Source organism: Polypterus senegalus, chromosome 13, assembly GCF_016835505.1.
Source record: "Polypterus senegalus isolate Bchr_013 chromosome 13, ASM1683550v1, whole genome shotgun sequence".
NCBI classification, from domain to species: Eukaryota; Metazoa; Chordata; class Cladistia; order Polypteriformes; family Polypteridae; genus Polypterus; species Polypterus senegalus.
Genome location: NC_053166.1, coordinates 105,189,671 through 105,216,167, shown reverse-complemented (window position 1 = coordinate 105,216,167; position 26,497 = coordinate 105,189,671). Strand labels below are relative to the sequence as shown.

General features: G+C 39.1%; 1 protein-coding gene across 2 annotated transcripts in view; it reads right to left on the bottom strand.

Annotated features, from left to right (window-relative positions):
- The window catches only part of snrnp70 (small nuclear ribonucleoprotein 70 (U1)), an 83,288-nt gene that overhangs the window by 30,179 nt on the left and 26,612 nt on the right, over nt 1-26,497 (bottom strand). For both annotated transcript variants that reach the window (XM_039774650.1, XM_039774651.1), the window contains exons 4-6: nt 26,069-26,123; nt 18,347-18,411; nt 943-1,005 (exon numbers count right to left, since the gene is read on the bottom strand). In XM_039774650.1, coding sequence (XP_039630584.1) covers nt 943-1,005; nt 18,347-18,411; nt 26,069-26,123 — 183 coding nt within the window. The remainder of the gene's footprint in view (nt 1-942; nt 1,006-18,346; nt 18,412-26,068; nt 26,124-26,497) is intronic.

Sequence of the window (26,497 nt, the reverse complement as noted above, 5' to 3'; positions counted from 1 at the left end):
AGCACTACCACCATTTCTCTGGTCTGCTTTCCTCTTTTAGATTCACATCTATACTGTGGGTTTTTAATCAAATACACCAAAATTAAGTGCATGTAGTTTACAAATTTAATTCACTTGATAATTATTCTGCAACAATATAATAATGCACAGAATGGCCAAACTATTCCAACTACCATGGTTGCTTCAGCACTGTTAGAAGACATTACAAATGGAAGAACTATAAGGAACGCATATTTAAAAATGATGATGATTGGCTTCCAAGTCTATTTGATTTTCAAAAGCTATATTCTTAGAGCTGTGTGCTGAACTGGTGCCAGCTTTATAAATCCAGACTGAGGAATTGTGCTCTACTTGCTCCTTTGTAAGATATGTCCACTCTCAGGTTTTTAGCCACAGCAGATTTTCAACGTGAACTTCTTGACTGAGTATTTCTCCGTTATCAAGGAGTCACGCCATGCCAGCTGTATAGGATGGTGTTATCCACTTGTCATCCAGATATGCAAGATTTAGGAGACTCTTCTGACCATGGTTCCCAATTGTTACTTCAGCATACATTCATTTGGTTTTGCCGTTACTTATTTACTACCAGATTACCACAAAGGCAACAAACCTGTTGGACATTTAGCCTGAATACCTTTATAAGACAAAGGCGCAGTGAGCTTCATACATTTACTTTTGCATAGCAGTTAACATTCATCATATAACAACGTCTACAATTTTATATTAACTGTTAATTATGATTCAAAACATTTACCAACAAGTAGAATACCAGTTTAAGCATAATCGTTCAAATCCACTCATGAATTTATAATTAGTGTGTTAAAACAAAAAAAATCCTGATCCTACCATGCTAAGTACTTTGACAGTATGGAAGATTTGAAGAAATGTGCAACAAAACTGTTAAAGAAAAAAGCAAATAGTGAAATAGGTAAAATTCCTTACTCTTTTAATAGGGCCATAAACCTCAAACTCACGACGTAGCTTCGACTCTGTGGTGTCATAGTTCTACAAGGAAAAAAGCAAGAAAATGTTAATGCACCAAGTTGAAAATAACAAAAAAAAAAACCATCCAAACAGTTTGAGCCTGCGTGTAGCAACCACTTGGACGTTATTTCAGCAGCAGTATAAATAAATGTGTTATGCATTCTAATTAATTACATACACACACACACACACACACACACATATATATAGTACAGTACCTGCCAAATACAAAGAGTACACCGCTTGTGTTTCGCCCTAATTGGGGCTTATCAGGTGTGCAAGTAAGCTTCAGGTAAGCTTCCTCTTACGGCGGTTGATCATTGGACATCAATGTTACGCCACAAAGGCTGTTTCATTTATTTTGCAGGATTAATATTTTCATTTTGGTCAACTAATGTGGAACTAAAATGAATAAACCGTAATGTCAAATTGTGCTGCATGCACAGTTCAGATCGGGTCGTGACGTAAAGTGATTTTTTTTTGTTTTTAATTTTTTTTTCATTAAGCGCATGCGGTGTGTGTCACTACGTGATTCCCGTTGCCAGCCCGATCTGCGTGCACGTGGGTATTGAAAGGCTGCGTCATCACACACTTAACGGTGCTGCCCAATCTGTTTAACGCATGCGTGAATGCTTGAAGGCGGTTTCCGCCGACTGTGGAGGTCACGTGTTTCCGCTTACTGTGGAGCTCCACAGTGGCTGCAGCCAGACCCCTCTCAGTGGAGTACACACGTTCATAGAGGTGTTGCATGGGGGCTCGTTCCCACTGCTACACCGCTAAATAGGCATGCAATGGAGTACATGTGGTAGTGGAGGTACTGAACAGTGAAAATGGACAGAACATTCTGAAACAAACTGTAGCAGACGATAAAGTTGAATATGATGAAACAGAAGAACTTTTGCTGAAAAAAAGGAGTCATGTCTGCTGTCTGGAGATACCTTAGATTTAAAAGGTTGGACGTGGACCATTATGTTCAAATGTGTGAATACTGTTTTTATATGACTGGATAATAAGTACAAATTGGCTTGCAGTGTTTTATTTATTTCAAAACTGTGTAATATACCCGAGTACTGTAATAGTGTGAAGCGAAGGTAACCCTTTCCGTAATGCTTTGCTAGGACATGGTAATTCTTGTCTTCCGCAAAAGTGCACTGCATTACTACTCTAATAACTAACCTCAATGCATGTAAAAAAATCTAGGCAGTGCGCCATAAATACGAATCATTTAATTACAATTACCTTTAGATGAACAATTTATTAAATCTATAAAAACAGATTATAGATGAAATTAAAAATATGCATACAACGGTGCTGATAATAACTTAATCTATATCTCGAATACCCATAACACACATAAAATTCAGCTCTGCTCTTCCGAAACATTAAACATGGCTTTATTAAATGCTAGAGCACTAACCAACAAGACGTTTTCCATCAACAATCTTATTAGTGATAGGAAAATTGATTTTATTGCAAGTGAAACGTGGCTTAGCTCTGATGATGCGGCTGTTTTAATCGAATCTGCGCCTCCGAATTACAGCTTTACTCATGCAGATCACCAAGGAAAGAGGTGGCGGTTTAGCAAACATTCACTCGAGCCGGTTAAAGTGTAAAGATGTCCATTTTGGTATATTCAAATCCTTTGAGAATCTTGCCGTTGCTATTCATGGAGTTTCTCAGTTTCTATTATTATCCATGTATAGTCCTAATTAATACAATGAGTCTTTCTTTGAGAAATTCAGACATTGTGTCAATTATAATTACGAACTATGACGTGTTCCTAATAGTTGGTGACTAACTTTCATATTGATAAACAGTGCGACTCAAAAGTAAAAGAATTTAATGTGCTGTCTTAAATCAAGATTCCAGGAAGTTCATAGTCAGCCTACAAATAATGCAGGTCATACGTTACTTAGTAATTACTAAAGAACTGAAAGTTGATGTGAAGCAGATTGCTGATATTGGTCTATCAGACCATTTTCTTTTACTATTTAATATAGAAATGATAGAAAATATTCACGAGACGCACATTGTTAAAAAAACGCTTCTTTGATTCATCAGCAGCTTCAAAATTTACAAACATTCTAAGCAACCAGTCCATTTATAGTGCTAACTACAATAGTAAGGATAATGTAAATAGTAAAGTGGAAAAATGTAATACTAAGGTGAGAGCTGCTGCTAACATAGTTGCACCTGAAAAGACAGTTAAATCTTCTAGCATTGTTATACCATGGAAGACCCAAAGAGTGTCAGATTTAAAGAGAACATGCTGTAGAGCTAAGCGTGAATGGAGAAAAACTAAACTATCCACTATGAGATATTTAAGGTTAAAATAACAGAATTCAATAACACAGTCCGTCTTGAGAGGCGCTGCTATTTCTCTAGAATTACGAATAACAATCTCCACAATTACTCTCCACAATTGATCATCTGCTAAACCCAGGTCACTCCATGGAATGCTTCCAGAATATTTCCAGTGAAACTATTGCTGCATTATTCAATCAAAACATTTATATTAGAAATATAATATCTCCCCAACACTGCGCTTCCTCTTAAGCCCCAGTACTCCGTTAAAAACAAATTAAATTTTCACCAGGAAAGATTTACCCGATTTATATAAAATAATTTCTCAACTGAGACCTCCACATGCGTCCTCAACCCAATGCCAACAAGTTTTTTCAAAGAAGTATTGGGCGTGCTAATTGATAGTATTCTTGACATAGTAAACTCATCATTAGATACAGGGGCGGGGGGAGGATGGGTCTTCCCAGACTGTTTTAAGACTGCTAGAGTTAAACCCCTACTCATGAAAAATCTTGACCCCTCTGCTTTTGAAAATTTTAGACCCATTTCTAACCTGCCTTTAAGTAAAATTCTAGAGAAGGCAGTCATTATGCAGCTAAATGACCACCTTAATAAACATGCTATTCTTGAAGTTTGTCGGGTTTCAGAACAAATTACAGTACAGAAACTGCACTCATTAAGGTAGTAAATGACTTGCGGTTAAATGCAGACAGAGCCCATTTATCTGTTCTCATTTCTTAGATCTGAGTGCCGCATTTGATACCATTGATCACAATATTCTTAGAAAATCGCCTTAGTCAGTGGGTGGGCCTCTCTGGCAGTGTCTTAAATTGGTCTGAATCCTACCTGGCAAGAGGAAAATTGTTAGTTGTGGTAATTATATTTCCAACACACATGATATTCTATATGGTGCTTCACAAGGCTCTACCCTGGGTCTGCTGCTCTATTCGATTTACATGTGTCCATTAGGTCATATTATCATGGGGCATAACGTGAACTACCACAGCTATGCTGGTGACACGCAACTGTATTTATCAATAGCACCTGATGAACCCGACTCTGTCGTTTCACGAACACAATGTCTTACTTGTGTCTGAGTGGATGAGTAGTAATTTTCTCAAGCTAAATAAAGAGAAAACTGAAATTTTAGTGATTGGCAATACTGGATATAATGAGGTTATTAGAAATAAACTTGATGCATTAGGATTAAAAGTCAAGACGGAGGTAAAGAATTTAGAGGTAACATTTGACTGTGACCTGAATTTTAAATTGCATATTAATCAGATCACTAGGACAGCATTTTTTTTACTTAATATAGCAAAAGTTAGACCTCTTATATCATTGAAAGATACTGAGAAAGTAGTTCACGCTTTTGTTTTCAGTCAGCTAGATTACTGTTACGAACTCCTCTCAGGACTACCAAAAAAGACAATCAATTACAACTAGTGCAGAATGCAGCTGCTAGAATCCTAACTAGAAAAAGAAACTCCAAGCACATTTCTCCAGTTTTGATGTCATTACACTGGTTACCTGTGTCATTCAGAATTGACTTTAAAATACTGCTTATGGTTTACAAAGCCTTAAATAATCTCCCACCATCTTGTATATCAGAGTGTCTGACATCTTATATTCCAAATTGTAACCTTAGATCTTCAAATGAGTGTTTGCTTAGAATTCCAAGAGCTAAACTTAAATGTGGCGAGGCGGCCTTCTGCTGTTATGCACCTAAAATCTGGAATAGCCTGCCAATAGGAATTCGCCAGGCTGATATGGTGGAGCACTATATATATAAAAAAAAAAAAAACTGCTAAAAACACATTACTTTAACATGGCTTTCTCATAACTTCATTTTAATTTAATCCTGATGTGCTGCATATTCAATTATAATTATTTATGATGGCTCCAAAATCTGTACTAACCCCATCTCTCATCTTTTTCCTTTCTTCTGTGGTGGCGGCCTGCACTACCACCACCCAATCAAAGCACCATGATGTCCCTACAATGGATTAAAGGCCAAAAGTTCACATGACCGTCATCATCAAGTCCATCCATGAGAACCCTGAATACAATGAGGACTGATCATTTATGTTAGGTAGAATGCCTAGAGGGGGCTGGGCAGTCTCACGGCCTGGAACCCCTACAGATTTTTTTTCCTCCAACCGTCTGGAGATTGTTATTTCTGTCATCCCTGGCCATCGGACCTTACTTTAATTCTATTTTAGTGGTCTCTGATTTTAATTCTTACTTTGTCTTTCTTCATTCATCATGTAAAGCACTTTTGAGCATCATTTGTAAATGTTATGTTGACTTTATTCTCAACATTTCCACTTTAATCTCAACGACAAGATTAAAGTTGACATGTTGACTTTATTCTCGTAATTTGTTATTTAACATCGTAACCTAAGCTTCATCTTAAAATGAGTATTTAATTTACGAGATTTTCTCAAACCCCGTCATAAGTTATTTAGCACATTAAATGTTTTGTGTTAAGTGTTCCCCAAGCCATGCTAAATCATTACATGCTTCTTAAACCAACTTCCTCTTCACTAAGAGGCGGCACAGGCAGCACATAATTTCATGATATTCCTGCTCACTGAACATTTAGAATGCCAACTACTATATAATTCTCATGATGAAATGCATTATTAAGGCATGTATTAATCATGTGAGAGCACTGTGGCGTGGAGGTTGCGCTGCTGCCTCTCCGCAAAGGGGTCCCGGGTGTTTCCTGCTTTGAATTTGCATGTTTTTCTGGTGGGTTTACTCGCCGTGCTTTAGTTTCCTTTCAAAGTCTTGTAGGATGTGGGGTTTTGTTATGCTATATTAACCCTGCTAGTGTAAAGTGCATCCGAAAAGTATTCACAGCGCATCACTTTTTCCACATTTTGTTATGTTACAGTCTTATTCCAAAATGGATTAAATTCATTTTTTCCATAGAATTCTACACACAACACCCCATTAATGACAACAGGAAAAAAGTTTACTTGAGGTTTTTGCAAATTTATTAAAAAAAAAACTGAAAAATCACATGTACACTAGTATTCACAGCCTTTGCTCAATACTTTGTCGATGCACCTTTGGTAGCAATTCTAGCCTCAAGTCTTTGAGTTTTTTTTCCCCGTCTGGAGTTTTTTTTTGTTTTTTTCTGTACACCCTGGCCATCAGACCTTACTTATTCTATCTTAATTAATGTTGACTTATTTTTATTTTTTACTGTGTCTTCTATTTTTCTTTTCTCCATTTTGTAAAGCACTTTGAGCTACATTTGTTTGTAGGAAAATATGCTATATAAATAAATGTTGTTGTTGTTGATGCTACAAGCTTGGCACACCTATCCTTGGCCAGTTTCGCCCTTTCCTCTTTGCAGCACCTCTCAAGCTCCATCAGGTTGGATGGGAAGCGTCGGTGCACAGCCATTTTAAGATCTCTACCGAGATGTTAAATTGGATTCAAGTCTGGGCTCTGGCTGGGCCACTCAAGGACATTCACAGAGTTGTCCTGAAGCCACTCTTTTGATATCTTGGCTGTTTGCTTAGGGTCGCTGTCCTGCTGAAAGATGAACTGTCACCCCAGTCTGCGGTCAAGAGCGCTCTGGAGCAGGTTTTCATCCAAGATGTCTCTGTACAATGCTGCAGTCATCTTTCCCTTTATCCTGACTAGTCTCCCAGTTCTTGCTGCTGAAATACATCCCCACAGAATGATGCTGCTACCACCATGTTTCATTGTAGGGATGGTATTGGCCTGGTGATGAACGGTCCCAGGTTTCCTCTAAATGTGACACCTGACATTCACACCAAAAAGAGTTCAATCTTAGTCTTATCAGACCAGAGAATTTTGTTTCTCGTGGTCTGAGAGTCCTTCAGGTGCCTTTTGGCAAACTCCAGGTGGGCTGCCATGTGCCTTTTACTAAGGAGTGGCTTCCATCTGGCCACTCTACCATACAAGCCCGATTGGTGGATTGCTGCAGAGATGGTTGTCCTTCTGGAAGGTTCTCCTCTCTCCACAGAGGACTGGGGCTCTGACAGAGTGACCATCGGGTTCTTGGTCACCTCCCTGACTAAGGCCCTTCTCCCCCGATTGCTCAGTTTAGATGGCCGGCCAGCTCTAGAAAGAGTCCTGGTGGTTTCAAACTTCTTCCACTTACAAATATTGGAGGCCAATGTGCTCATTAGGACCTTCAAAGCATTAGAAATTTTTCTGTAACCTTCCCCAGATTTATGCCTCGAGACAATCCTGTATCGGAGGTCTACAGACAATTCCTTTGACTTCATGCTTGGTTTGTGCTCGGACATGAACTGTCAACTGTGGGACCTTATATAGACAGGTGTGTGCCTTTCCAAATCATGTCCAATCAACTGAATTTACCACAGGTGGACTCCAATTAAGCTGCAGAAACAGGATGCACCTGAGCTCAATTTTGAGCTTCATGGCAAAGGCTGTGAATACTTGCGTACATGTGATTTCTCAGTTTTTTTATTTTTAATAAATCTGCAAAAATCTAAAGTAAACTTTTTTCATGTTGTCATTATGGGGTGTTGTGTGTAGAATTCTGAGGAAAAAAAATGAAATTAGTCCATTTTGGAATAAGGCTGTAACATAACAAAATGTGGAAAAATTGGTGCTCTGAGAATACTTTCTGGATGCACTGTATGTATTGCTTGCATTTACCCAGCGATGTGCTGGCACCCTGTTCAGGATTTGCTCCTGCCTCACACACAATGCTTGCTGGGATGGGCGCAACCCTGAATGAATGGCATAATTAAACATGTATAACAAAGATTATTTTTAAATTTTTTTTTTTTAAAGTTCTGAACACTCCGTGGTCCAAGTTTATAACTAGCTTTAATTTCACAAAGACGTTTATCGTGTGGCGATTGGTTATGTGGAGAAAGAAAAAGGATAAGAACTGGAGGTTTGGTAAGTCAGACAGAGATGGCACGCATGCAATAAAGAAAGCCCGCTCAGATGAACATCCACTGAATTCTGTGTTCGTGTCTCCGACCACCAGATCACGAACCCAACATTTACACAATATTTAAGTTAAACCTGTGCGATGCCCATTCGTACATCCAGTTTTTTGGAGCCTTGTCACACCTGCCATAAAGTTCTCTACACTGAACTTATACCTGGGGACCCTTTACTGCAAGGGAGCAGCACTACCGCCACACTACCGTGCATGTTTAATACCTGCTTTAATAAATACTTGATATCATTTTCAGAATGAAATGTATCTCAGCATTATAAATTTTCAGAGAGCAGGAATATCATGAAGTGAATGGATTCTGTGCGGCGATCACCGCCTGCACCTCCTCTTAGTGTAGAGAAAGTCAATTTAAGAAGCGCGTAGCGATTATAACTGGGTCAGAGAACACGTAAAGCATTTAATGTGCTACATTAATTTAAGACGGTGTTTGAGAAAATCTAGTAACTTAAACATTGATTTTACGATGAAGTTACTTCACAACATTATACTTTAATGAGAAAATAAACTGAGAATAAAGCGGAAATGTCGACTTTATTCTCGACGTGTTTTTTATTTTCTTCCATGTGTCCGTATTTTTTTTCACCACTGTGGCCCTAATACCACAAATAGCATTATCAATGCACATTGCAGTTTTATTATTATTTATATGTAATTAGCTTAACTTGAAGCAAGGTTCATATTAATGCAATTTGTCTTAATGATGGTTCAGTTGGTAAAGATGTCATCACCAAGTTGCATTTCCATTCATCCATCATCAAACACGTTATATTCTAACTACTGGGTCACGGGGGTCTGCTGAAGCCAATCCCAGCCAACTCAGGGCGCAAGGGAAGAGAAAAAAAACACCCAGGCAGGGGCGCCAGCCCACCTCTGGGCGTGTGCACACACACACACACACACACCCCCACCAAGCACACACTAGGGACAATTTAGAATTGCAAATGCACCTAACCTGCTTGTCTTTGGACTGTGGGAAGAAACCAGATCACCTGGAGAAAACCCAGGTTTACTGCAAGACAGTAATATTTGTCAAAAGTAAATATTTTTTGTTGATTTGATATGTTAAACAATTGCTTTGTGTTCTTTTTTAAAAAAATGTTAGTTTTTGGAAAAATATTCAGCCCTGGGAGATAAGAAAAAAAAAAATTAGCCCTAAAAGAGTTAATGATGGCAAAGTTGTTTAAAAAAAGTCACTTTAACGTGTCAGTGTACAGAGATTGTTAATTTTAACAGAAATTGTATTTGGTTTACAAAAAATATTTACTATTTATTCCTTTTCCATGTTCAGTGCAATACAACTTTTGACAAGCACGTCTGGATATTTTACCAAGTCTAAATTCCTCTTTGGATGGTTGAAAATATGTTGTCCAAATTTTAGTTTAAGTTGTTTGCAAAATTTGTTCAATAAAAAGGTTCTATATTATGACTGCAACAGTCATGCAATGTGATTCCTTCTCTTAATTAGTGCCAACCCTTTGAAAACTATCACTCTATGGGGCCATGCAAACCTGTATTAATACTTGTGTGCACATTAAAATGTTTCTTTGTACAATGTACAATTCTCATGGCAGTGGAATAAGTTATTCTTAGCCAGTCTACTGCAGCAATTGCAGTGGAAAATGTGGTAAAAAAATCCACTCATACATGGGAAAAAAATACCGTTGAATATCGTGAAACTGGTATAATTTTGAAAAATACCGTGATATAGAATTTTGGTCATACTGCGAGCACTACTTTCAGCTGAAAATTAGCAAGGCAGGCATAACGAAAGACCAAAAGATAACGGTCCTGAAATCATCAACAACAGATATAATTCTACTGTATTACTGTCAACTCTTGTTAAATTAATGGATTCATTATCAGTGTAAACAGTTCTGAGTTTCCCCAAAGTTTTAGTCATTTGGAAAAGCAACAAAATGGTCCTAGTTTAGTGAGAACCAGTAAGACAAATCGCTTATTATCCTTGTGCAATACTGAATTTTCCAAAGCTGCGCACGCAAGCGCATAAAGCCATTTTAAATATTAATTTAAATATTCTCAGGTAACTTGTGCAGTTCCATTTTTAGACTATGCATTTTATGGTGTTAACCACATGGGCAACACCACTGTTCTAATTACACATTATTTTTGTTTATTGAACTCATCCTGCTATGCAAAATCAATCAGGGTCAGTAAGAACATTGATATTAAGGCAGAGCTGGGTCGGACTTTAATGTCAGGCCTGTGCAGACATCTACACATAATGAGGAAAATTCTGACTTGGCAGTTAAGAGTCTGAGTGAGGCATTATACAGAAGTACTGCCAATAGTGTAAAGCAGCTCTGGAATGCATTTGACATAGGTCAGCTAAATAATTTGTTGGCTGAAAGAAAGAGAAAAGATGTGAAGCACCCTTCATAATAGCACTTTGTTTCTCCAGCTGTCGAGAGTACAACCCATAAATGAGCCTGACTTTAGGTAGTTTGTTTATTCCTTGAGACTCTCTAAGTGCTGTTACCGGCACAGCACACCAAAATCATACTTCCTATCACAGTTATAGAACATGTAACAGAAGTTGTTACAGACTCTGTTCTACCCTCTTGTATAGTAACTTTGTGTTACAAGACCAACCTAGCCTGTCATTGGCAAGGACCCAGGTGCTTTTAGCAATGAACTACCTCTACATTCACTCCCTCAACAGTGACAGAATGGAGACGCTCTCTGGTGCTGCACAAGTCAATAATTAGTACAGTGCATCCGGAAAGTATTCACAGCGCATCACTTTTTCCACATTTTGTTAGGTTACAGCCTTATTCCAAAATGGATTAAATTAATTTTTTTCCTCAGAATTCTACACGCAACACCCCATAATGACAACATGAGAAAAGCTTGCTTGAGGTTTTTGTAAATTTATTAAAAATAAAAAAATTGAGAAAGCATATGTACGTAAGTATTCACAGCCTTTGCCATGAAGCTTAAAATTGAGCTCAGGTGCATCCCGTTTCCCCTAATCATCCTTGAGATGTTCCTGCAGCTTAATTGGAGTCCACCTGTAGTAAATTCAGTTGATTGGACATGATTTGGAAAGGCAAACACCTGTCTATATAAGGTCCCATAGTTGACAGTTTATGTCAGAGCACAAACCAAGCATGAAGTCAAAGGAATTGTCTGTAGACCTCCGAGACAGGATTGTCTCGAGGCACAAATCTGGGGAAGGTTACAGAAAAATTTCTGCTGCTTTGAGGGTCCAAATGAGCACAGTGGCCTCCATCATCCGTAAGTGGAAGAAGTTCGAAACCACCAGGACTCTTCCTAAAGCTGGCCGTCCATCTAAACTGAGCGATCGGGGGAGAAGCGCCTTAGTCAGGGAGGTAACCAAGAACCCGATGGTCACTCTGTCAGAGCTCCAGAGGTCCTCTGTAGAGAGAGGAGAACCTTCCAGAAGGACAACCATCTCTGCAGCAATCCACCAATCAGGCCTGTATGGTAGTGGCCAGATGGAAGCCACTCCTTAGTAAAAGGCACACGGCAGCCCGCCTGGAGTTTGCCAATGCATCTGAAGGACTCAGACTACGAGAAACAGAATTCTCTGGTCTGATGAGACAAAGATTGAACTCTCAGGTGTGAATGCCAGGCGTCCATTTGGAGAAAACCAGGCACCACTCATCACCAGGCCAATACCATCCCTACAGTGAAGCACGGTGGTGGCAGCATCATGCTGTGGGAATGTTTTTTAGCGGCAGGAACTTGGAGACTAGTCAGGATAAAGGGAAAGATGACTGCAGCAATGTACAGACATATCCTGGATGAAAACCTGCTCCAGAGCACTCTTGACCTCAGACTGGGGTGACAGTTCTTTGTTCAGCAGGACAACGACCCTAAGCATACAGCCAAGATATCAAAGGAGCATCTTCAGGACAACTCTGTGAATGTCCTGGCCCAGCCAGAGCCCAGACTTGAATCCGATTGAACATCTCTGGAGAGATCTTAAAATGGCTGTGCACCGACATTTCCCATCCAACCTGATGGAGCTTGAGGGGTTCAGCAAAGAGGAATGGGCGAAACTGGCCAAGGATAGGTGTGCCAAAAAGACTTGTGGCTGTAATTGCTGCCAAAGGTGCATCGACAAAGACTGAGCAAAGGCCGTGAATACTTATGTACATGTGATTTCTCCATTTTTTTTTATCTTTAATAAATTTGCAAAACCCTCAAGTAAACTTTTTTCACGTTGTCATTATGGGGTGTTGTGTGTAGAATTCTGAGGAAAAAAATTAATTTAATCCATTTTGAAATAAGGCTGTAACATAAAATGTGCAAAAAGTGATGCGCTGTGAATACTTTCTGGATGCACTGTATGTTAAGCTACAGACAATTCTTTCTGAACCAAGAAACAAAACTTTACACTCAGCTCCGACACTCTGTCTAATCCCCTTTATTAATATATCCTACAAGTGCAGAAATATCAAAACATTTTTGAAAGTGACATGATTTTGTGGTGTAATTATAGTCAGAGGCATTTAGTTTGAAGGGGAAAACAAAAAGATTGGGCCATTTCTTATGGTTCTCTAATGTGGAGCCTGTATAAGAAACAATCTCTTAGTCTTACAAACGGAGGTCAACACAACAGATAGTCCATTATCCAGAACTTGTATCTTGCATTTTATAAATGTTTAATCCTTCATGTACTGTAAACACCCATCCCATTTTTCAATAGATTTATACTAAACTGACACTATTTATAGGATTCTGTTACTGTTCAGTTAATGCAGCATAGTCTTTTCTTATTGGCTGTGTGACTTAGCCCAAAATAATGACAAGCATTCCGCCAGCAGTTGTCTTACACCAAGTTTTCCTTCAATAATCATTGGCTCCCTGTAAGTCTAAATTCAATTTAGCACTAGGCACATGCAGGATTATATGTAAACTTTATTCAAGCTTCTGTAGCAACACTTTATTAAACTAGTGTTGGGTGACTACTTTAAAAAGTAATCAGACTACAAAATGTGTTATTTTTAATGCATTACTCCTAACACTAACAGTGACACTTGTTAGCTTAACACTAGAATTACCAGAGCCTATAAAAAAAACTCGTAGATCCGACCCACTTTAAATCGCTTCTTAAATCCGTTTGCACCTCTCCGCCAGCGTCTTTTGTTATCTACATGTGCTGATAAAGACAAGCTGCAAGCAGCCAGCTATTCCATCCGCCCACCGACTTAGAACACGCACAAACCTCTCCCAGCTCATGCCTTGATTGACTATCGGGGAGTGAAGTGGAGGTTTAGAGTGGAAATAGATTGTTATTTGGAACACACACATTTCATGCGTGTTCCGTTTCTACGGTAATCTGTGTAAACAAATTGTTAAAACAGAACCTTTTCATATTTTAGTAATAAATGATACAAAATGTAGGTATAAACTATAGAATGTGTGAGGCCTGAAGTCAAACATCAAATAAACATTTTCACAAAAGGTTCAAAAATGATACAACAGCTTACGTGGCATACTGTTAAGATTTGCTGACTGAGTACTGCAGGTTTGGCGTGCCTCAGCGACCCAAGTTCAATTCTCCGCTGGGGAGAAAATGTTAAATTTTTTTTTCTTTTTAACCTTCGCCCCTCTGCCTGCCTAAACTCCCTCTCTATCTATATAGTAATAACAGTAATTTTATAATTATATAACAGCTTCCCTGTCTGCCTATCATATAGTGCCTTTCCTTCCTATCTTCTTAGCTGTTTTTTTATACAGTCCCGATCAAAGGTTTAAGACCACTTCAAAAATGACAAAAAATCATATTTTGCATGGTTGGATCTTAATAAGGTTCCAAGTAGAGCTTCAACATGCAACAAGAAGAAATGGGAATGAGACAAAACATTTTTTGAGCATTCAATTAATTGAAAATAACGATTTAATTGAAACAGGCTGTTTTACAGCTGATCAAAATTTTAGGACCACATGCCTTTAAAAGGCCAAATCTGTGCAAAGAAGTGGATTCATTGTCATTTTCTGTCAGGTAGTCACACCTTCTGATGGCAAAGGCAAAAAAACTCTTTTTGAACGTGGTCGGGTTGTTGAACTGCATAAGCAGGGTCTCTCACAGCGGGCCATCGCTGCTGTGGTGGGACGCAGTAAGACAGTCATTTGGAATTTCTTAAATGATCCTGAGGGTTATGGAACAAAAAAGTCAAGTGGAAGACCCAAAGAAAATTTCACCAGCACTGAGCCGGACGATCCAATTGGCTGTCCGTCAAGACACGGGACGATCCTCAACCCAAATTAAGGCCGTTACTGGTGCTGACTGCAGCCCCATAACCATAAGACAGCATCTGAGACTGAAGGGCTTCAAAAACAAAAAACGTCTTCAAAGACCTCGTCTCCTTGAACGCCACAGAACTGCTCATTTGGACTTTGCAAGAGACCACCAAACATGGGACATTCAAAGGTGGAAGAAAGTTTTATTCTCTGATGAGAAAAAAAATTTACCTTGATGGTCCTGATGGTTTCCAACGTTACTGGCATGACAAGCAGATCCCACCTGAGATGTTTTCTACGCGCCACAGTGGAGGGGGTGCCATAATGGTCTGGGGTGCTTTTTCCTTCAATGGAACAATGGAGCTTCAGGAAGTGCAGGGGCGTCAAATGGCCACTGGCTATGTCCAGATGTTGCAGAGAGCATTCCTCATTACTGAGGGCCCTCGTCTGGGTTTTTCAACAGGACAACGCTACAGTACACAATGCCCACAGGACAAGGGACTTCTTTCCAGGAGAATAACATCACTCTTTTGGCCCATCCTGCTTGTTTCCCTGATCTAAATCCAATTGAGAACCTTTGGGGATGGATGGCAAGGGAAGTTTAAAAAAAAATAACAGTTCCAGACAGTAGATGCCCTTCGTGCGGCCGTCTTCACCACTTGGAGAAATGTTCCCACTCACCTCATGGAAACGCTTGCATCAAGCATACCGCAACGAATATTTGAAGTGATCAACAATAACGGTGGAGCTACTCAGTACTGTTCATGTTTGGAAGTTTGATTTCTGTTTTTGGGGGTGGGGGGGGGTTTACGGGTTTTTTTGGAGGTGCGGTCTTAAACTTTTGATCAGCTATAAAACAGCCTGTTTCAGTTTAATCGTTTTCATTAAATTGCATGCTCAAAAAATGTTTTGTCTCACTCCCATTTCTTCTTGTTGCATGTTGAAGCTCTACTTGGAACCTTGTTAAGATCCAACCATGCAAAATATGATTTTTTTGCAATTTTTCAAGTGGTCCTAAACTTTTGATCGGGATTGTATATCTATTATACAGCGCCTATGGGGTGCCAAAAAGGCAATTACAATGATTTTCGGAATATATAAAGTCATTCCTGAATATATAAAATCAGTGTCGGAATATATAACCTCATTCCTGAATATATAAATTCAAAGTCAAATTATATTGGTATTGATTGAAACGACTCGGGCACATTTTTAGTAAACTCAATGAGTTCCTAATACAATGTAATGAACTAAGTTAACAAAAACATCTTCAGAAAAATACTTTTAAAAAACCTACTGTTCAGTTAATTCATTCAAAATGATTATGTGCCCGGCATTTGAACACTATATTCCTTTTCGTATGGGCACATTTTTGGACGAACCTCACAAGCCTGATCGACTCCGAGTGGCTTCTGTCAAAATTAACCTTTCACTATAGTGTACGAGTGAAATGACAAGCACGGAAATTTTATATATTCGGGAATATTTTTATATATTCCAAAGCTGACTTTATATATTCAAAAATGTGTTTATATATTCCGACGCTGACTTTATATAATCAGGCTTTGACGTTATATATAATCAGGAATGGTTTTATATAGAGAGACAGACAGGCAGAGAAGTCACTAGATATATACATAAACAGGGAAGGCACATGTACTGAAAGAAAGAAAAAAAAAAAAAAAGACCAACATGTACATTGATCCTGCTGCACTGAATAAGCTCACATGCTTTAACACTGTATTTTCATTTTAAAATACAAATGATCATTTCTTAAATATTGGCCTAAACTGGTTAAATACTAATCTTTAGGGTCTGATTTTGGTCATATAATATAATAAACCTAAAAAAAAATACATTTACATAATTTAACACATCTGTGTTTATAAAAAATATCTTCCGCATCTCCTGTATGTATAAAGTTTAAATGTTTGAAAAATCAAAATACTAAAACAAATAAATGACATTTCCTTGTTGTACAGATATAAATAGTAAGAAATGGCTACATTTAACTCAGATACAGGCTTCTAAAAGAAAAATTTAGCTTTGCTTTGTCTAGAATATATAGTTAGTCAGATATCTAACTTTCTTTCACAGAAATGGGAAAATCCAAAAAAATGGTAAACATTTTATATAAGGAATCAGAAATGTGTAAACGCTTCTTACACAGGGTTCTAAACTTAACGTCTAATTACAGCAGTTTGTTAAAAAGGGAGTAAAGTTCAAAGGAATTTGAACAGTGATTTGGGCTGTACTTCTAAGAACTGTTAATGAAACACTGAGTACAGCAGCATTTAGTTTACATAAAAATTCACTCATTTCAAATTACAGCTAACGCTACAAAGTGCCCTACGTTAGACAAAACTAGACAAATATTTATAGTTCAAAGGCTAATACAGTGATCCCTTGCTGTATCGCGCTTTGACTTTCGCGGTGTTGCTCTATCGCGGATTTTATATGTAAGCATATGTAAATGTATATTGCGGATTTTTCGCTGATTCGCGGATTTCTGCGGACAATGGGTCTTTTAATTTATGGTACATGCTTCCTCAGTTTGTTTGCCCAGTTGATTTCATACAAGGGATGCTATTGGCGGATGGCTTAGAAGCTACCCAATCAGAGCACGTATTACATATTAACTAAAACTCCTCAATGCTATAAGATATGCCTCCTGCGGTGCTCGATTGTTTGCTTGTCTCTGCCTCTATCTCACCCTCTCTGACATTCTCTGCCTGACGGAGGGTGTGAGCAGAGGTGCTGCTTGCACAGAAGCTGTTTGCCTAGTGGATACGGACGCTCCTCTAAGAAATGCCGCTTTATCGAGGTGCGTCCAAAAGCACACTTATTGATTTTTTGATTGTTTGCTTTAATCTCTCTCTCTCTCCGACGTTCTCTGCGCTTGACGGAGATGTGAGCAGAGGGGCTTTTGCACAGAGGCTGTATGCTTAGAAGATACGGACGCTCCTGTAAAAAATGCTGAAAGGCTACCTTCGCATTGATCCCTTCATTGCCACTGCTTTATCGCGGTGCTTGCATACTTAAAAGCGCAACAGCCCTATTGATTTTTCATTGTTTACTTTACTCTCTCTCTGACATTCTCCGCTCCTTTTGCGCACTTTGAAGAGGAAGATATATTTGCATTCTTTTAATTGTGAGAAAGAACTGTCATCTCTGTCTTGTCATGGAGCACAGTTTAAACTTTTGACTAAAGGGTGTTTTCATGTCTAGAGGGCTCTAATAATGTTAAAAAACGTATTTAGAAGGTCGTAAACAGGTTTTCTATGCTCTAACTGCGAAAATATTAGATTTATAAATAATGAATCCTACTTCGTGGAAATTCATTTATCTGTCTGGAGCGGATTAACCGCGATAAACAAGGGTTTACTGTATAACTGTGCGGAGAATATTTATAAACAGTGTGGGAGAGTTTAAGGGCTTAAAATATATAAAAATAATCATACAAACATATGGTTTCTACTTCGCGGATTTTCACCTATCGCGGGGGGTTCTGGAACGCAACCCCCGCGATCGAGGAGGGATTACTGTATATAGGGAGAACACAGCTCTCAGATGTGAGATTTACTTGCTGAATATGGGAATGAACACGAGATGTTAAACCAAAATGCATGCTATTCTTAAAGCACAACCCATAATTCATTTTTTTAGTTTATCTTAACTTCATAAGTGAGGAATAGAATAATGTGAAAACAGATTACCACCAGTTAACATGTATCAAGTTTTATATAAAAAAAAAAACACACCTAAATTTTAAACATCAAAAGGAGAGGTTGTCAATTTTTGAAAGTAAAAAAAAAATCTGTAGAAAAACAAAAGGCAACTTACCACTCGCGCTACAAATAACGTCTTGAAAGCATCACCTTGAGCATTGGGGTCATTGTGAGGATCCCCTAATATGTAAGGAAAACAAAATTATAGCAATTCAAACATAAGTTACATGATATCTTAAACATCCTGCATCTTTAGCAAAGGCCCCTACTGCAAAACTGACTCATTACAAACTGTAGATGCACTCTACAAAAGTTATTCCCTATCTATTCTAAATGTATCACGGCAACTAACCAATCACTTAATTTCAAATGTTAAAGCAAGTACATTCAACAGCAATGCACTGCTGCTGAACCGTTCATCAACAACCTGTTCTTTTGGCTAGAAAATACTAAAACAATATTATCTTATCAGTCAACAAACATTTAGCAGTAAGAGTGGTACTAGGTGTCTTCAGTTCCAGTTTACAATTTTGTTGCCATCTGTGGTTAATCTTGCATCTTTAAGCCAGGGTGTTAAAACGAATTACAGTAGTCCTCGCTATATCGTGCTTCGACTTTCGCATCTTCACTCTATCACGGATTTTAAATGTAAGCATATCTAAATATGTGTCACGGATTTTTCGCTGGTTCGCGGATTTCTGCGGACAATGGGTCTTTTAAATTTATGGTACATGCTTCCTCAGTTTGTTTGCCCAGTTGATTTCATACAAGGGACGCTATTGGCGGATGGCTTAGAAGCTACCCAATCAGAGCATGCATTACATATTAAGTAAAACTCAATGATATAAGATTGGCTTCCCGCACGGTGCTTGATTGTTTGCTTTTCTCTCTCTCACCCACTCTGATATTCTCTGCGCCTGACGGAGGAGGTGTGAGCAGAGGGGCTGTCTGCCCAGAGGCTGTTTGCCTAGAGGATACGGATGCTCTTCTACAAAATGCTGCGCGGTGCTTCAGCATACTTAAAAGCACGTATTGATTTTTTGATTGCTTGCTTTTATCTCGCTCTCTCCGACATTCTCTGCTCCCGACGGCGCTCCTTTGAAGAGATGTTTTTGCATTCTTTTAATTGTGAGAAAGAACTGTCATCTCTGTCATGTCATGGAGCACAGTTTAAACTTTTGACTAAAGGGTGATATTTCATGTCTAGAGGGCTCTAATAATGTTAACAGTGTGGGAGAGTTTATAAGGGCTTAAAATATATAAAAATAACCATACAAACATATGGTTTGTACTTCACGGATTTTCATCTATCGCGGGGTGTTCTGGAACGCAACCCCCGCAATCGAGGAGGGATTACTGTATACAGTAATCCCTCGCTATATCGCTTTGACTTTCGCGGTTTCACTCTATCGGATTTTAAATGTAAGCACATCTAAACATATATCACAGATTTTTCACTGGTTCGCCGCTTTCTGCAGACAATGGGTCTTTTAATTTAGGTTACATGTTTCCTCAGTTTGATTGCCCAGTTGATTTCATACAAGGGACGCTATTGGCGGATGGCTTAGAAGCTACCCAATCAGAGCATGTATTGCATATTAACGAAAACTCCTCAATGCTATAAGATATGCTTCCCGTGCTGTGCTTGTTTGCTTCTCTCTATCTTTCTCACTCTCTCTGCCTGACGGAGGGGGTGTGAGCAGAGGGGCTGTTTGCACAGAGGACACAGACGCTCCTCTACAAAATGTCGCTTTATCGCGGTGCTTCTGTATACTTAAAAGCATGTATTGATTTTTTGATTGTTTGCTTTTCTTTGCGAGTGCTCTCTCTGACATTCTCTGCTCCTGGCGCTCCTTTATGACGGGCTCCTTTGAAGATAAGATATGTTTGCTTTCTTTTAATTGTGAGAAAGAACTGTCATCTCTGTCTTGTCATGGAGCACAGTTTAAACTTTTGACTAAAGGGTGTTATTTCATGTCTAGAGGGCTCTAATAATGTTAACAGGGTGGGAGAGTTTATAAAAATAACCACACAAACATATGGTTTCTACTTCGCGGATTTTCACCTATCGCGGGGGGGTCTGGAACGCAACCCCCGCGATCGAGGAGGGATTACTGTATCAAGTGCAACAAAAACACTTTATATTTCCAGTGTGGGCTAGAATGTTTAACTACCGAAAGATTTTCTTTACAAACAAATACCTCTCTGCTCATAACAAACCAAATATTCGAGCCAGCACCTTTCCTGAAACCATCTTCCCTCTTTATAAGCTTTTCTTGGACACTGAAATAGGCTAGGAATGTCACAAGTAGCATTAAGACCAAATTCAGTACTGAGATAAAATATTGCGTGAGCGCATCGTCAAGTGACAGCAGCAGTTTGAAAGCAGAATTTGCAGCTAAAATACATCCTTTCACACAAACAAACGATGATCTGAACGCACCTGACGGCACAAAAAAAAAAAAATTCTTTATGGAAATGGACTAGTGGTGGACAACAGAGAACATTCAGAGTTGTTCAGATATGGATAGTGATCCCATTTAACACAAAAGATAAATTCAAAGGTATTTTCTATCCACAAGTCAAGCTACCATCTCATTCATGTGAGGTTTACAACTTTTGGAATCACACATAGTAAAGGGTTCTGTGGCTTGTGGCACAATACCTTTTCACTTTGTTTTGCCATTTCAACGTGCAAGTTTCTATTCTAACTACACCTTAGTAGTTATGGTCTGCTGCACTGCTCTGTAGCGAAAACTTTAGTAGAGAATGAAGATATTTTAGTGCTAGATGAAATGTATATTATATACAGATACATTCAACATATGAAACACACATTAAAGAGGAATCACTGGAAAAACTAAGACATTAAGACCCATGTGTAATATGATTTAATTATTCATGATGTGTGTGGCTCCCAAAAAAAAAAAATGTTTCTCTAAGCCACAGATGCCAGCCTTCAGAGACAGTGATGGCATGAGCCATCCATTGTACCACTGCACAAAGTCATTTCCTTGTGGGAATATATGTTTCCTGCAGAGCCAACAGAATACAATACACATCCCAAATGCACTGGTTTACTTCGGAATTATTTATTACAAAACACCGTGTAAGGTTCTAGTCATTACCAGTGACTATACACAGTGAAGCCAGCTGGAAGACATTTTAATCTATACTAATAAAAGGCAATGCCCTCACTGTCTCACTCCCTCACTGACTCATCACTAATTCTCCAACTTCCCGTGTAGGTAGAAGGAGAAAAGAGAAAGAAATTTGGCAGGCTTATTCCTTACAGCTTACTTACAAAAGTTAAGCAGGTTTCATTTCGAAATTCTACACGTAACGGTCATAACAGTCGACAACGTCTGCCATGTTGAACTTTCTTATTTATGGCCCCATCTTCACGAAATTTGGTAGGCGGCTTCCCTGCACTAACTGAAACCGATGTACGTACTTATTTCGATGGTATGACGCCAGTGTCGGCCGCCATATTGAACTTTCCAACGTCACTAATTCTCCAACTTCCCGGTAGAAGGCTGAAATTTGGTACTTATTTCGGTGGTATAATGCCACTGTCAGCCGCCATATTGAACTTTTTAACGGTCTTTGTTACTTATGGGCCCATCTTCAAGAAATTTGGTACGCAGGTTACCAACGCTAACTGAATCCTACTTATGTACATATATACGTCCATAGCCTGCAGCTCAGTCACTGTGTGAGGTGGCGTTGGGTCCCCCATCCCAACACCTCCCACGTTGTTGGCTGCCTGCCTATATAAGGCCTTCTTTTCTTCCAGTCTCTACATTCCCTTCCTTGCTTCAACACGGGATTCACGTCTCCCTACACCCATTTCCTTTATCATTCCAACTGTACCCGCATTAACATGTCTATCGAGGTGATCACCATCGATCAAAGAACTGTCACTTTATCGAGTGGTTTCCATGCCCGGATATGGCACCTGCCTTTTCCATTCTCTTTGTTATATGTACATTGCACGGCCATATCAGGCTCACTCTTAATATCCGGAGGAACATTGTGTCTTTGTCTTATGTATTGAATGACTGGGACAGGTTCAAGGTGTGGACTGATGACGGTACAGGAGATAATTATACAACACAGGAGCACTATAAGAGTGAAATGCTTAAGCCCTTCACCTATGTTTCTGCATGCGAGTTGATGGCTGCCACTGAATTGTTAGGTTGTCACTTTCAACTGTACCAAAATGGCCAAATATTTTATACCTTTGGACAACCGCCAATGCCTCTTAAACATCTTAGATTCACAGGTGAAGATTTCAGTAGTGGACACTTTGATGTTTATGAATGTTTAAACTCTCAAAAGCTGGATGTGAAGTTACCGATGAAACCGGTTGTATACTTACAACGCTTGACAGATGCCGAATGTCTCTTCAACACAAGTCCTACAAATACTGTCGTAATTGAAACAAACCATGAAACTCAAACCGATTATGACAGAAGCAATCCAAGCTGTGAGATTTGAAACACGATTACTGTTCACATGGCGAACTGTACGTTGCATGCTTAAGAGTAAGCTCAGCGCACAGCTTGGTCATATTACAACCGTAGGGCCGACCTCACAATGTGGTACAGTAATCCCTCCTCGATCGCGGGGGTTGCGTTCCAGAACCCCCCACGATAGATAAAAATCCGCGAAGTAGAAACCATATGTTTGTGTAGTTATTTTTATATATTTTAAGCCCTTATAAACTCTCCCACACTGTTAAAATTATTAGAGCCTTCTAGACATGAAATAACACCCTTTAGTCAAAAGTGCTTCCACCACCATGCTTCACCGTCGGGACTGTATTGGACAAGTGATGAGCAGTGCCTGGAAAGAAGCAGAGGTTGGATGGTGTTGAAGGCGCTAGAGAAGTAAAAAAAACAATTCTTACAGCACCACTGCCTCTGTCCAGGTGGGAGAGGGATCGGTGTAACATATAGAGGATGGCATCCTCCGCTCCCACCTTCTCTTTGTATTTGAACTGCAGAGGGTGGAGGGCGTGGCGGACCTGTGGCCTTAAGTGGTGAAGCAGCAGCCGCTCCGTGGTCTTCATCACGTGACGTCAGAGCAACAGGCCGGAAGTCTTTCAGCTCACTAGGACGTGATACCTATGGAACTGGGGTGATACAAGATGTTTTCCAAAGCCTTGGAACTCTCCTCTGTTCCACGCTCAGGTTGAAGATGCGCTGTAGAGGACTCCCCAGTTCCAACGCACAGGCCTTCAGCAGTCGTGGCGATATACCATCTGGACCCGCTGCTTTGCTGGCACCAAGTCTCCTCAGCTCTCTGCTCACGGCCAACAGTTCAATATCCCAGGAGCAATAAGAGATTTTAACGTTTATATGTTCAGAGTTGCACCACCTTGTATTCACACAGATAGCGAGTCGTCCTCCTCCTTTACGCTTCCCACAGGTATTTGCGTCTCTGTCAGCTCTAACTGTGCTGAAGCTAGGTAGCTCCACGTTGGCATCTGTGATGGTAGTTAGCAGCCACGTTACACTAAAACACAGCAAGCTGCATTCTCTGTAGGTTCTAACATTTTTCACCAGCACAGCCAGTTCGATGATCTTATTTGGTAATGAGTTCACATTTCCAAGGATCACAGAAGGCACCGACGGTTTACAACGCCATTTTCTCGCAAGCTGCTTGGCTTTTATCTTATCTTTGCGCCGGCTCTGTTGCCCCGATATCGTCTTCTTACCTCGTCAGGTAAATAGGGAACCACACCGGCGTGGGCATTTCTTCTCAGTGCTTTAAGCTGACTACTTGAATAGGCAAGTCTCGGAGTGTAAAAATCCATGTCAAGTAGTAAGAATAGTAAAAAGTGTCCAGGGAGCGATTCCACAAAAAAGGAAGTGGTAGAAGTGATCAGTGAAATAGAGAAAAATAGAAAAAAAAAGGTAAAAAGATAGTCATTCCAGCTGCTGGAATGGCTGCCACTTGCGTGGCCAGAAATGCATGCAGTTTAAGTGTCTGGACTAACTTTTGTTTTTAAAAGACATAGCAGCAACAGAAAAGGTCCACAGAAGAGCGACTAATGATTCCAGAACTGTACGGAATAAGTAATCTTTCCTCATAAAAGCAGTTGAACCTTCTCAGTTTAAGCAGAAAGAGAATAAGTGATGACATTATTGAAGTGTTAATCAGCAGTACTAATGCCTTTCATAATTTTTTACGATTATTACTTAAATATGAGTTCAATGAGGACAAGGGTGCATCAAGTACCTTATAGAAACCATCATACTTGAAAAGTTATGGCTTAAAGTACTTAGGTTAGACATAAGCATTCGGATGGAAGACCGACTGAAAGGAGATCAGCATGTATTTCTCTGTGGATGGCTACTTGCAGCTGAACAGGGAAAAAAAAAAAATGTTTCTGAACGCCCATTATTAAAGAAAATTGTGGTTCCAAATATTTCAAGGTACTCATTTCAATGAGCAGACTGAACTGAAGCAGACTGAAATTTAGAGCCATAAAACAATGGCAGTGTCTTTCATTATCGTACTGAATACTGTATAGTTGAGTACCTCTTATCACTGGTTTGAATAGTGTTCCTGTATGATGTCAATGTAAATAGCACTATCCATATGGTCACTCAGATCTGTCACACTTCAATGCTAAGCAAATATTTAATACTGCAAAAAATAAGATCCAATACGTAAACAGTTAAGGGAACCCATTTGGTCCTTTAGATCTTAATCATTTCCTCCAGTATAATTTAGAAAAACGTCTCCAGAACTCCATGACCGATGACAGCTCAAAAATTTGCCCTCTCTGTTGTATATAAGGCAGTCTCACATAAAGCAGGTATATCCCCGGACACGTCTAAAGTTTTCCAGTGGTGGAAGCACAAGTCCCACTCCCTGTAACAGAGGTACTCTTCCCGAGTACCTTTTCCAAATGTGCACCATCAATCACCACTTGTACACTGCACTGTCGTAATTTCCAGTTGCATATTTCGCTCTCTCACCAATTTTGTTCTGCCCTCTCTTCTCTTTGATTTGGTGGATCTTTTTATCAGTATACTCTTGCTCTTTCAAACACAGTTCAGTAATAAATGCTAAATGTCTCCTTGTCTTCACAGTCAAACATTTTGCCCATTTCAAATAACAGCTTATTTGTTTAAAATCTGAAAGAAAAAGTACCCGAAAGTAGTGAATTCTAAAAATGAGGCGTGTGCAGCATTCACAACATGAGCTATAGGAAACCACGCCCCTGGGGAGTGAAAGGTTATCACATGGGAGAGAAGTTTGGCAAGATAAGGTTCAGAGCTGTCTCTTTTACAATGGCCGAATCTCACTAAAAGTTTACTTTAAATTTCTTTCTAAAGCAACTTGAGCAAACTTCTTTAATTTTGTGTGCTCTCAAGATGGGGGGTTAAACTCCAATAATATATACTGTACCTGACTTAAAAATTGACGAATTTTGTACAATTTAACTTTTTTGTTGCATTTATATATGGGTTCACCCTAAGCCCTATTGTAAGGTGCAAGAATATACTAGGCATTTTTGTAATTTAGTAGTTTTTTTTTTTTTAAAAAGCTTTACTTTAACAATTTTACACAGCAAATATATATACCAGAAAAACAGAAAACTTAAAACCTTTAAGAGCATGACTTATGGGTTTGCAATAGAAATTGCCTCCTACATTAGAACAAGCTAAGCAGCGTTCGTGCATTTAAATTTTTCCCTCCAATATCTTTTGTACACATTATCAGATACTCAATCTGAACACAACTTTACATATAATGCAGGAAGATGAAGATAACATGAAATTGTTCAACTTGGACACAAACTAGAAATTAGAACACTTACACATTTTGAGCTCCGCTTCTACATCGTTTTGTCTCCTTTCAATCTTCTCTCGCCTCTGGAAAGATTTACTCATTAAAATACATAACAGTTTAAAAAATACCCAAAAAGTACAGTGCCATGCAAAAATATGAATTTCCCTGTGCGTTTGTCCAGTTTTGTCACATTACAATCTGTAATTAAAATGGATTTTCAAAAAGATTTTATGTAATGGACATAACAATACAGCCCAAATTGAACTGAAAACACTTAAACAACAAGTTAAAATATACACATACACACATACACACACACATACACACATACACATCCCCTCCTTGAACCGTCACCTTATCGTGGTGGAAGGCTTTGCGTGTCCCAATGATCCTAGGAGCTATGTTGTCCGGGGCTTTATGAGGGATGAGACAAAGAGCGGTTCAACAAACCTCTGAT